The sequence below is a fragment of the Diaphorina citri genome, unplaced genomic scaffold, assembly GCF_000475195.1.
Source record: "Diaphorina citri unplaced genomic scaffold, Diaci psyllid genome assembly version 1.1 scaffold201, whole genome shotgun sequence".
Lineage (NCBI taxonomy): Eukaryota > Metazoa > Arthropoda > Insecta > Hemiptera > Psyllidae > Diaphorina > Diaphorina citri.
Genome location: NW_007377638.1, coordinates 243,096 through 255,499, shown reverse-complemented (window position 1 = coordinate 255,499; position 12,404 = coordinate 243,096). Strand labels below are relative to the sequence as shown.

At 36.8% G+C, this 12,404-nt stretch overlaps 2 protein-coding genes across 2 annotated transcripts in view; both read right to left on the bottom strand.

Annotated features, from left to right (window-relative positions):
- Positions 1-1,511: 1,511 nt before the first annotated feature.
- Positions 1,512-5,274, bottom strand: LOC103505897 (H/ACA ribonucleoprotein complex subunit 1-like). The gene is made up of 5 exons (XM_026821094.1): positions 5,002-5,274; positions 4,208-4,357; positions 3,600-3,646; positions 3,080-3,292; positions 1,512-1,902 (listed from the first exon to the last, which is right to left on the bottom strand). Exons 2-5 carry the CDS (start codon positions 4,326-4,328, stop codon positions 1,624-1,626), a joined length of 660 nt encoding a protein of 219 aa, XP_026676895.1. The 5' UTR covers positions 4,329-4,357; positions 5,002-5,274; the 3' UTR covers positions 1,512-1,623.
- Positions 5,275-8,966: 3,692 nt separating this feature from the next.
- The window catches only part of LOC103505896, a 46,701-nt gene continuing 43,263 nt past the window's right edge, over positions 8,967-12,404 (bottom strand). Inside the window, exons 33-36 of the mRNA XM_026821104.1 lie at positions 10,527-10,874; positions 10,308-10,402; positions 10,170-10,209; positions 8,967-10,058 (exon numbers count right to left, since the gene is read on the bottom strand). Of these exons, the coding sequence (XP_026676905.1) occupies positions 10,694-10,874 (181 nt within the window). The 3' untranslated portion in view covers positions 8,967-10,058; positions 10,170-10,209; positions 10,308-10,402; positions 10,527-10,693. The remainder of the gene's footprint in view (positions 10,059-10,169; positions 10,210-10,307; positions 10,403-10,526; positions 10,875-12,404) is intronic.

Genomic DNA, 12,404 nt, shown 5'->3' with positions numbered 1-12,404 from the left:
ATAAAAACAAATCAAAACAGCTGTAGGACCTGTAGGTACCCAACACAATGCTATCAAGATTGTCTAGGACCTAAGTGAAGAGTTAACCATTAATTGCATTTCTCAAGTCACTGACAAACACTACGAGATGAGCGTTTCACCACCGTTAATAATTCATAGCAATGAAACAGCGGCTACATTAGACTCGTGTGGTCTGTGTTGTAGCATGCCCATTCCATAGTATGTCTCTGTAGGTCAAGTCGTTCACGCCAAATTGACATTTTCTCAATTTTCTGTCAATCTATCAAAAGTTGTTCTAATATAAAAATAAATTAGTTAGGAAAAATATGTAGTTTAAGTAAAAAAGAATCAAGTTTTATTAAATAATAATAAGGGCCACTAGCCCACAAACACAACACATACAAAGGAAATACTTCTTACACTGGTACCGGACTCTCCTGGCAATGAGTATTTAACCTGGAATAAATAAAAAGTTTATATTGTAAAACAAAAAAAGCGATCTGTTTTTCATTCCCCCTATTGACTTTTAATTGTGTTAAGCATAAATGCTTGTCACAAATGTCGTTCCCCGCTTAATACACTCCACTAAATTTCATGACTTGACTTGATTCAAACCACCAACCTCCAGATTCAAAGTCCAATGAGTTAACCACTGCACCACTGAGGTTGGTCAAAGCATTTTCACTTACACGGACACTCCCTCACACTGGTACCTACTCATATAGCTCTGTACCAAAAGTCCACAATTCCATAGCTTATAAACTCTTCAACCACAATATTCCATACCTTTTTCCGACTTCTCACGGGGCACGACTATCTACACCAACACCTCCATAGAATAGGTATCAAAAACTCTCCTAACTGTCCTTTATGTTCCCTTAACTTCTCCCATGAACCAAGCACACCTAAATTCCTGTCCAGCAGTTCCATTGTAGAAAAATATTGGGACGCGCGTAGGAAAATGTCCTAATGGTCAATGTCCCAACATTTGTAAACAACAATAACAACAACAACATAAACTCTTCAAAAATGAGAGGGGGAGGGACCTATTGGGATCATTAAACCGGAGACAAAAAAACAAAAATTAATTTTCCTTTTACCTGCAGTAAGTGTCATTTTTGACAGCAGAAATTACCAATTAAACAGTACTGCAGACAATGATTAAATGATAACCCTCCTTTGTGGAATATGTTGAAAATCATTAATGTTCAGGTGGTCCTGTCTTAAATATTATCAAGATCCAGGTAATAATTTCTACACATGTAAGTACTTGAATATTATAACTTATACTATAACACATGAAACTGGGTAGTCTGGGTACATTACACAAAGCATGTGTATAAAATATGAGGCACATGACTTAAGAATAGTCAGGAAATCAGACATATATGTTGAAAATCATTAATGTTCAGGTGGTCCTGTCTTAAATATTATCAAGATCCAGGTAATAATTTCTACACATGTAAGTACTTGAAAATTATAACTTATACTATAACACATGAAACTGGGTAGTCTGGGTACATTACACAAAGCTTGTGTATAAAATATGAGGCACATGACTTAAGAATAGTCAGGAAATCAGACATTATATTACACTTGTCAACAACTTTAACACAGCCAAGATTATCTTGAATAACCTCTTCCTCCTCCTCCCCTACCACCTCCAAATCCTCTCCCTCCTCCTCCCCTTCCTCCACCAAACCCTCTTCCTCCTCCACCTCCCCCTCTCCCTCCAAAGCCTCTACCTCCTCCTCCTCCCCTACCTCTGCCCCCTCTTCCTCCTCTATCACCTCCCCCTCTTCCCCTACCACCTCCACGTCCCCTTCCACCACCTCCCCTCTGCTCATTTCCAGGGAGAAACCGTTTCAGGGGTAACAACTTGGCAGGGTCAATATAAAATTCATCATTCGGCCACTCCCTCGGCATTGACTTCTCCCTTGATCAGTTTCGACCACTGGTGATTGGTCTCCTCGATTACTTTGTGAGCAAACTCTCGGTTTTTGGCCTCCCCATTCAGGGCAAACACATTCTCGGGTTTACCATCTGGGATTTTGTAGATTTTAAACCACTCGTTGGTGGCTTTCAGGTAGCCAGGGAAGTGGGTTTCAATGTCAGCCACATCTTAAGAGAAAGGAAAGAAATTTAATTAATTACTTGGTACAAAGTACTAGCAATTTAAGATGTAGAATAAAAGTGTTAATGGTCCGATATTTAAGAAATGTACATAAGTACAGTTTGTCCATTATTAAAGGCAAAAAGTTTTGCAGTTCATGGTTAAACTTTGGAAAAAGCTCGAAATTACTCAAAAAGAGTTCAAGTTTCTCAGGATTTTGAATTTCAGCCCAAGTTGTCCAAACTTTGCAGAGAAATTCATTTTATTATGTAGAACAAAAGTGTCCGTGGGAGGCGCGAGAAACGTACGGTTTGGCCGTTATTCAGGACAAATGTGCCACAAAAAAAATTGTACAATTTTTCACCAGTAAATGGTTTCTTCAAATTAGACTGACCCCAAGAGTAAAGAAAACCTAGATGGAGTGTGCCTGAAGGCATGTGATGTGTTCCAATCCACTTGACCCCAGGGCAATAGCTCAAAAAAACTTCAACTCGCGTTTTTCAAGACCATTTCCCGCCTTACCATTAAGTTTGGCAGCATTGGGGTCATTGACATTGATAGCAATGATTTTCCAGTCTGTCTGACCTTCATCAATGAGTCCTATCACACCCAGAGCTTTCACTTGAATGATTTCACCTCGCTTGGCAATCTGAAAACAAAATACAAGAACGTCATCTAATGTGACTTTCAGTACAAGGTCGTCCTGGGAGGTATGTGTGAAGTAACCCATTTTGATCACCTGCAAAGAGAAACATAAATTGTGCCTACTTATTAGCATGTATTTCAATATGAAAAGTCTGAGTAGGTACATTACACATTTGAATTTGAAAACTAGCAATACTGGGACTAAACGTTCTCTTTATTGTTTTCTATATTGAGTTCTTGGAGTTTAGGTTATAATTACTTTACCCCCAAACTAGATGACAAGTGTTAGAGTCCTTATCATTATCCAACAAAAATACTTAGATCATTCGGTTTAAAGGATTTTGATTTAACTTCATCACCCACTTTCACACTCACATAGTAGTCTTTCAGGCTGCCAAAAATTTCATCAATTTTTCCAATTTGCTGTTTGTTCTGCAAATAGATGGGTGCATTAAAGAATGGAACGTCATCTAATGTGACTTTCAGTACAAGGTCGTCCTGGGAGGTATGTGTGAAGTAACCCATTTTGATCACCTGCAAAGAGAAACAAAAATTGTGCCTACTTATTAGCATGTATTTCAATATTAAAAGTCCAAGTACATTACACATTTGAATTTGAAAACTAGCAATACTGGGACTAAACTTGGAGTTTAGGTTATAATTACTTTGCCACCAAACTAAAAGACAAGTGTTAGAGTCCTTATCATTATCCAACAAAAATACTTAGCAAACAATATTGCCTCAATCATTCTCTGGTCAAGAGCACAAAATACAGTGTACTGTGGATAATTAAATATTGAAGTTAGGGTGTTAGGGGAAATTGCATAGGCATGTGACTTACCTGATCTGGGGGACCTTGATCTTGAAATCTGCCACCACCTCCACCTCCTGAAATTCAGAACAATTATGCTTAATGAACAAACTCTCTCTACATCAGGTCATTATTGCTTGGATGCCAAGCAGCTCTAAAATACAATATATATAAATACAACATTGAAGTTAGGGTGTTAGGGGAAATTGCATAGGCATGTGACTTACCTGATCTGGGGGACCTTGATCTTGAAATCTGCCACCACCTCCTGAAATTCAAAACAATTATGCTTAATGAACAAACTCTCTCTACATCAGGTCATTATTGCTGGGATGCCAAGCAGCTCTAAAATACAATATACAACACTATAAACACAGCAGACAACCTAATCTTATGTTCAGCACTAAAATAAAACCAAATTTCATATTTCAAAGAAGGGCTCCAATTACAAATTACCTATGGAATTACTAGAGGACATATTAAACATTTTTTTTGACCCTACCAGGAATCAAAACACATGTCTCCCACGAGCAAAGCAAGCACAGTGACCACTATGCCATGGAAGCTGACTACAGGACATAAATCCAACTTCAAGAGTTCAAATTTCTGTCAGATAATAAGTAGATGTTCTTGCTTACCTCTTCCTCCTCTGAATCCACCCCCTCCTCCTCTGCCTCCAAAGCCTCTTCCTCCTCCACCTCCTCGGCCTCCAAAACCTCTACCACCTCCTCCTCTTCCTCCCCCGTTAAATGGAGCCATGTAGATCTACTGAGGGGTTCTCTTCATGTCTGGGAATTAGATAAAATAATTAAATTGTTAGGTACAAACAAGGGAATCATTGGATTAAGGGCCAAGAGGGGTTTCCACAAACAAACTCACACTACAAATTTCAAAAAGCATGTACATTTTGCCCTTTTTTTATGAGAAGTGTTCAATATGGAATGGCACATGGGATTGATTTGTGGAACAGCCCCAAACTCCATCCCTGGTGTTATTATTTGTCAATTTTAAGACTTTCCCCATCATGAAGAACTCAACAACTTCCGTTATGAGTTATAGGCTCAAGAGAGCTCATTCTAGTAACTAAAGACTTGGGTAACCACCTCAGACTGTTTCTGAATTTGTCTCTAAACAAGAGGGCACCCACAATAATATCCTGATATGTTAGGATACAACTTTATTTCTGGTCTGTGCTATGAATAAAGCTCTTAAATTTGCAAGCAACTGCTTAAAATGGGCAATCAGGGGTAGCCTAAATACAAATGCTTTGCCTGCCTAGAATCGATTCTCAGTAACACTCTAGTATGTACGGATCCTAAAAACCTATGACAACCTGAAGGTGTTTGACAATTTTCAAGTGGCTATTTTATTAAAAGGATAAAAACCTAACGATGTAAGTATGAGAAAACAAGTAAAAAGAAGAGGTACTTACATAAAATGTCCAGAAAGTACAAGAACTCTTGCCTCTTTAAGTCTTTAATAAGGTTGGTTTTCTGGTGCCTACTGATGTTTAGAGGATTTGTAAACGCAGGCGATAATGAAATCAATGAAATGTACGATTTTTGATGATTTTCTCGATGATCAAAGGTAGAAATTGGCCTGATTCCTATATTTTAACAGCAAAATTCGGCTTTCGAAGCCGATAAAAGTTAACAAACCACCGACCGCGACCGAGCAGTGTACAGGTACACAACAAAACACACGTGAGAAAAATATTTTAGGTTATGTTTATGCTTACATTTTTTTCGGCCACAGAGCACAGAGGTAATAGGATCGAGGAGGTTGGTTGATAGTGGAGGATACCGAACCTCGACAAAAACAAATAGTGAGGCTATTTTTTTTCCAATCGAATATGGGTCAGTTGCCCGTTGCCCAACGAACGTTTGAAAAAAATGCCATATGTTCCTGTCCCTCAGCCAGTCAGCCAGTCTTCACATAAAAACGTTTAGTAGGTAATCTGTAGATGAAAATGATGAAACACATAAAACTTCAAACATCCAAATGAATTTCATACACAAATCAATTTTTGTAATTTATAATTTTACTGTTTTTCTAACATTCAAAACCAAATGAAACAAAAAGAGCATTTTCCAGGTAAAAATAATAAAACAAGGTAAAAGAATATTTCGCACATAAAGTATCTAAGTATACCCTAAAATAAAAATAATATGTATAGGAAAAAATAAGGAAAGTAAAAAAGGGAAATATAATGCATAGGTAGTGTGTTCGATCATGATCAGTAAAAATGAAAATAGGAAAGTGGAAAAAAAACTAGAATTTATTGAGGAGGTGGGTCATTTATTTACCTATTTTTTTTTTCCAGAAAAAAAAAAAAAAAAATATTTTCTGTCTAATAAGAATCAATACATAATAAAATTGTGCATAATGATTTTTAAAGATCTAGAGCTCTGTAGCAAAGCATTCCATCTCCCCTCTTGAACGTATTCATTCAAATAATACCTACTGAAACAAGGATAAAATTTTACAAACTCAAGATTGTTCAGGGGGGGAAGGGGCCCGAGCTTCATTTTTCTCCTTCTATTGTAAGCGAGAGGCCCCAAAATTTAGACCCCGTCTACCTTGTAAGCGCTCAGCCGTGGGTTCGATTCCCGCCCGGTCCGGACTTTTTCCTAAACAGTTAAGGTTCGTTCTCGAAACGGCTGACTTTCTCCTATCCTGACTCTCTCTCTTGGCTTTTGGGACGATAACACCACAACAGTTACAGTTCCTTTCTATCAAATCTCCTAAAAAGAGTATTTTAGGTACCTACTCTACTTGTACATGTTTATACTTCTCGTACCTCTTCTGTAAGTATGTACCCAACTTCCTAACTAGGTGTAGGTACACACTTAAATTACATACCTACATGATTACATTTTCGACTTCGACTTTTAGGATTAGGTTTCTCCTACATGACAGTCAGTCAGATAATAAGTAGATGTTCTTGCTTACCTCTTCCTCCTCTGAATCCACCCCCTCCTCCTCTGCCTCCAAAGCCTCTTCCTCCTCCTCGGCCTCCGAAACCTCTACCACCACCTCCTCCTCTTCCTCCCCCGTTAAATGGAGCCATGTAGATCTACTGGGGGGTTCTCTTCATGTCTGGGAATTAGATAAAATAATAAAAAAAAATGTTAGGTACAAACAAGGGAATCATTGGATTAAGGGCCAAGAGGGGTTTCCACAAACAAACTCACACTACAAATTTCAAAAAGAATGTACATTTTGCCCTTTTTTTACGAGAAGTGCTCAATATGGAATGGCAAATGGGATTGATTTGTGGAACAGCCCCAAACTCCATCCCTGGTGTTATTATTTGTCAATTTTAAGACTTTCCCCATCATGAAGAACTCAACAACAGACTTCAGTTATGAGTTATAGGATCAAGAGAGCTCATTCTAGTAACTTAAGACTTGGGTAACCACCTCAGACTGTTTCTGAATTTGTCTCTTAACAAGAGGGCACCCACAATAATATCCTGGTATGTTAGGATACAACTTTATTTCTGGTCTGTGCTATGAATAAAGCTCTTAAATTTGAAAGCAACTGTTTAAAATGGGCAAACAGGGGTAGTATAAGTACAAATGTTTTGCCTGCCTAGAATCGATTCTCAGTAACACTCTAGTATGTACGGATCCTAAAAACCTATGACAACCTGAAGGTGTTTGACAATTTTCAAGTGGCTATTTTATTAAAAGGATAAAAAGCTAACGATGTGAGTATGAGAAAACAAGTAAAAAGAAGAGGTACTTACATAAAATGTCCAGAAAGTACAAGAACTCTTGCCTCTTTAATAAGGTTGGTTTTCTGGTGCCTACTGATGTTCAGAGGATTGTAAACGCAGGCGATAATGAAATGTACGGTTTTTGATGATTTTCTCGATGATAAAAGGTAGAAATTGGCCTGATTCCTATAATTTAACAGTAAAATTCGGCTTTTGAAGCCGATAAAAGTTAACAAACCACCGAGCGGTGTACACAACAAAACACACGTGAGAAAAATATTTTAGGTTATGTTTATGCTTACATTTTTTTCGGCCACAGAGGTAATAGGATCAAGGAGGTTGGTTGATAGTGGAGGATACTGAACCTCGACAAAAACAAATAGTGAGGCTATTTTTTTTCCAATGGAATATGGGCCAGTTGCCCAACGAACGTTTGAAAATGCAATATGTTCATAATATTCCTGTCCCTCAGCCAGTCTTCACATAAAAACGTTTAGTAGGTAATCTGTAGATGAAAATGATGAAACACATAAAACTTCAAACATCCAAATGAATTTCATACACAAATCAATTTTTGTAATTTATAATTTTACTGTTTTTCTAACATTCAAAACCAAATGAAACAAAAAGAGCATTTTCCAGGTAAAAATAATAAAACAAGGTAAAAGAATATTTCGCACATAAAGTATCTAAGTATACCCTAAAATAAAAATAATATGTATAGGAAAAAATAAGGAAAGTAAAAAAGGGAAATATAATGCATAGGTAGTGTGTTCGATCATGATCAGTAAAAATGAAAATAGGAAAGTGGAAAAAAAACTAGAATTTATTGAGGAGGTGGGTCATTTATTTACCTATTTTTTTTTTCCAGAAAAAAAAAAAAAAAAATATTTTCTGTCTAATAAGAATCAATACATAATAAAATTGTGCATAATGATTTTTAAAGATCTAGAGCTCTGTAGCAAAGCATTCCATCTCCCCTCTTGAACGTATTCATTCAAATAATACCTACTGAAACAAGGATAAAATTTTACAAACTCAAGATTGTTCACAAGGGACCCCAATTACCAGACTATCGCGGCAGTATTAAGTAGTAAATTGGTTATAGCACAAATTTTAAGAGCTGTAAAATTCTCCACTTGTCTTGGTGACAGAAAGAAACTAAATAAATAATAAAACACGGAACTAATACACGGAAACGGTAAATACTATTGGCTAATATCTTAGAAAATTAAACATAGAAAAAAATGAGTATTTTGGTACAGATACCTCGACCTAATGACGTAACAAGACCTGACTTTGGAACTTGGGAGGTTTTGATGTTTTTTACGTGGGGGAAAAATAAAGAAAAAAGATACGGATGAGAAATAAATAAATTAAAAAAAAAAAAAAAAAATGAGGGTGAGATAGAAAATAAGAGAGCAGTTGGGGGAAGGGAGAGAGGTCAGGAATTGGAGATATTTTCAATGTCTTGGTATTGGTACGCCATTGAATCGAATATAATTACTAGAGAGAGGTTCACAGCTAAATTAGAAGGAAAAGAGAAAAAACACGTCTTTTACTCTGAATACATTTAACTATCTTTTGCTTAATACTCTAATGGAAACTAAAATGAGGGTGAGATAGAAAATAAGAGAGCAGTTGGGGGAAGGGAGAGAGGTCAGGAATTGGAGATATTTTCAATGTCTTGGTATTGGTACGCCATTGAATCGAATATAATTACTAGAGAGAGGTTCACAGCTAAATTAGAAGGAAAAGAGAAAAAACACGTCTTTTACTCTGAATACATTTAACTATCTTTTGCTTAAAATATAAAGAAAGTGACAGTCAAAACGAAAAAGAATTAACTAAAAACAAACAAATACTTAAAGAGAGGAGCAACATGTAAATGCAAATAAATATAAAAAAAAGAGATCCATACAAGTATAGGTACACCATTATAGAGATTTCATTGCAATATTTTTTGCGTGTGTGCAAAATCTTATTTCCACAAGACGCAGAAAGAACTGTATTACTGTAATTTTATTTAATTACTATCAGAATGTTTAAAGGTATTAATTTTATGCACTTACATAAACATAGGTAATTTGGGTACATACTATTAAAATAAAAAATGTGATTAATTCAGTTTTCCGTTCGACACGTTCAATGAAATCCCTTAAAGCCATCTTGCTACAAGTTTATAACTTACTACTAAAGTAATTTACAAATTACATTTTTTCTTTTTTAATATTACACTTACACTTCATAATATGAGGGTTGTCTAAAAACACTGAAAAATAGAAAAGATAGACGTTAATTTTTGGTTTTTATTCTACGAGAAAAAAGAAATCTAGCGCGTTCTTCAAAATGAAAGATGAAAGGTTGAGAAAATGATTTGGATGTCCATGTCGGAAATTTTCCAACTGACATAAATCGTATTTCAATAGTGACAAAAGCACGCCGGTTTGCTATTCGAAAAATTTGAATTTCTAAAGCTGTGTAAAAAAATTAAACAGGCACCTGACTTTGAAAACATTTTCGAATTTTTGCACGGTACTAATTGCTAAAACTTGATCCATAAAAATAATGATACTAGCGGAAAAATTTTCAAAATGTGCGAGTTCTTATAGGCAGTAGTTCCCACTGTCCTCTACACCACGAATATGTGTTTCTTATATCTTTGGTAAACTAGCACTTGGTTCAAGTTATTAATAGCTGGGTTCACAGTGCTTCTTCTTCTTCCCTGCCTTTTCTTGGGTTCATAGTGCTAAGGTTGCAGAAAGCACCTATGTATAGTTACTAGCACTTGGTTCAAGTTATTAATAGCTGGGTTCACAGTGCTTCTTCTTCTTCCCTGCCTTTTCTTGGGTTCATAGTGCTAAGGTTACAGAAAGCACCTATGTATAGTGAAGTTAGGTATTCATATTTATTACGTACCTACTTATGTATAGTTTCATGCTTACACCCAGTCCCCACTATCAAACCCTATAAGGAAGATTCGTAGAAGATTCCCATCTTACATATTTATTACGTACCTACTTATGTATAGTTTCATGCTTACACCCAGTCCCCACTATCAAACCCTATAAGGAAGATTCGTAGAAGATCAACCCATCTTTTACTCTTACACCTAAGCCTCCGAGTAGGATTTTTTCCCAGGTACTTTCGGGATAGGGCTGAAAAGCCCCTTTACTTATGCTTTAAAGCTTTTTGTGTATTTCAATAAGTAAAGTCATCAGCTGAAGATCTGGGACCTAAGCCTCCGAGTAGGATTTTTTCCCAGGTACTTTCGGGATAGGGCTGAAAAGCCCCTTTACTTATGCTTTAAAGCTTTTTGTGTATTCCAATAAGTAAAGTCATCAGCTGAAGATCTGGGACGCAACCGATGACATTAAACACTCAAGAAGAAAACATTTCGCTATTACGTGATCAGGCGCGGAGAATGCAGTCCTTCTACTCCTGGGTCTAGAGGGGGCAGATGAGACACACCACTGGGGCCCCAATCATGAAGTCCGCCCCTGGAGGCCAGTCGATGAGTGAGATGATGACTCACCGAGAACCCACCTGATCCTTCTAACTGAGTGAGAACGATGATAACTTGCCTGGAAAATAATGGGGAAAAGAAATTATACAGTATGTTTCAGATAAAATGGCCACTTATAACCGGTATAACCGGGTAGCTCCGGTGACACACTCCCTCGAATTTTTTTTTCTCTTTTTTCCCTTCTAGAGATTTGATAGGGGGAACTGTAACTGTCCATATTTAACATGGGTACCAATTAAAATCGGACAAAGCGTTAAGTTGGAGATTTATCGCGGCAAAAAAACAGACAAACTTAAATACAAAACAGTTGAGTTTGAAACTTGGACTTCAAGTCGTCGAAATATATTATGTTTTTTTTTCCTGTAACTGTCCATATTTAACATGGGTACCAATTAAAATCGGACAAAGCGTTAAGTTGGAGATTTATCGCGGCAAAAAAACAGACAAACCTAAATACAAAACAGTTGAGTTTGAAACTTGGACTTCAAGTCGTCGAAATATATTATGTTTTTTTTTTTTTTTAAGAGGTTTGATAGAGGGAACTGTAACTGCTAAGATCAGGGTGTCTACCAGACTGGAAAACCGGGAATTGTCAGGGAATTTGACGGAGAATGGAAAAGTCAGGGAATTGTCAGGGAATTTCTCAAAAAATTGACAAAAATCCAAAAAAGTCAGGGAATTTTTCAAAGCCTAAAAAAAAGAAGTTTCGGTCCATAAAAAAGTATGCAACCTTGAAGGGGCAACTCATATTTTCTCGAAAAAATTTCGCCTGTGGCGCTGTAATTATAGAAATCTTATTAGGGGAAATTTTCAAAGCTAAAAAATGAAAAGAAATTTTTGTCGAGTAAAAAAGTATGCAACCTTGAAGGGGCTACTTAGAATTTTCTCGCAAAAATTTTGCCTGCGGGCGCTTGTAATTTTGATGTTCTATCAGAAGCGTATCTGGGGGGGGGGGGAATTAAACAATACTTCGTCTTGTATTTTACTTGTACCATGAATTTGATGGCACATTCGAGGGAATCAGGTGTATGTTCGTAAATTATTTGGGTGTTAAAAAAGTGGGATATAAACTTTCGAAATTTTTTGCTATTTGGCATTGTTGACAAGCGCATATTCGTGAAACCATCATTCCTAGAACCCGTTTCATGTACACCGATTGAATTCTCGTGAAAAGTTACATAGGAAAGACTCCTTGGCTCATCTTAAATACTCTAATGGAAACTCTGTAAAAAAAAAAAAAATATGTGAAATATTGGAGATATCAAGAAGAGAAGGGTGCAGAGATGAACTTCCAGTCTGAAAGCGAGAAGAGAGGAATGAGCTCTGACAAAAATCTAGGTCGAAGACGGTCGGCGCCTTAATGTGCCGTTTGGCGCTTAAAACCACTTGAATAGTGTCTTCTTAGCTAACTCCTGGAAGGGTGAAATACTTTGTACTCCTCCCCTTTACTAATTTAATTCCAGGCTTTTGACCCTTTGGATACCCAGTCCTTTACATCCGTCTTAGGAGGGGAGTTGGCGGGATGTAAAGGGGACTGGGGGGATGTACCAAAAAACCATCAATCCCCCAGTTCCCCTCCAAAAGAAGT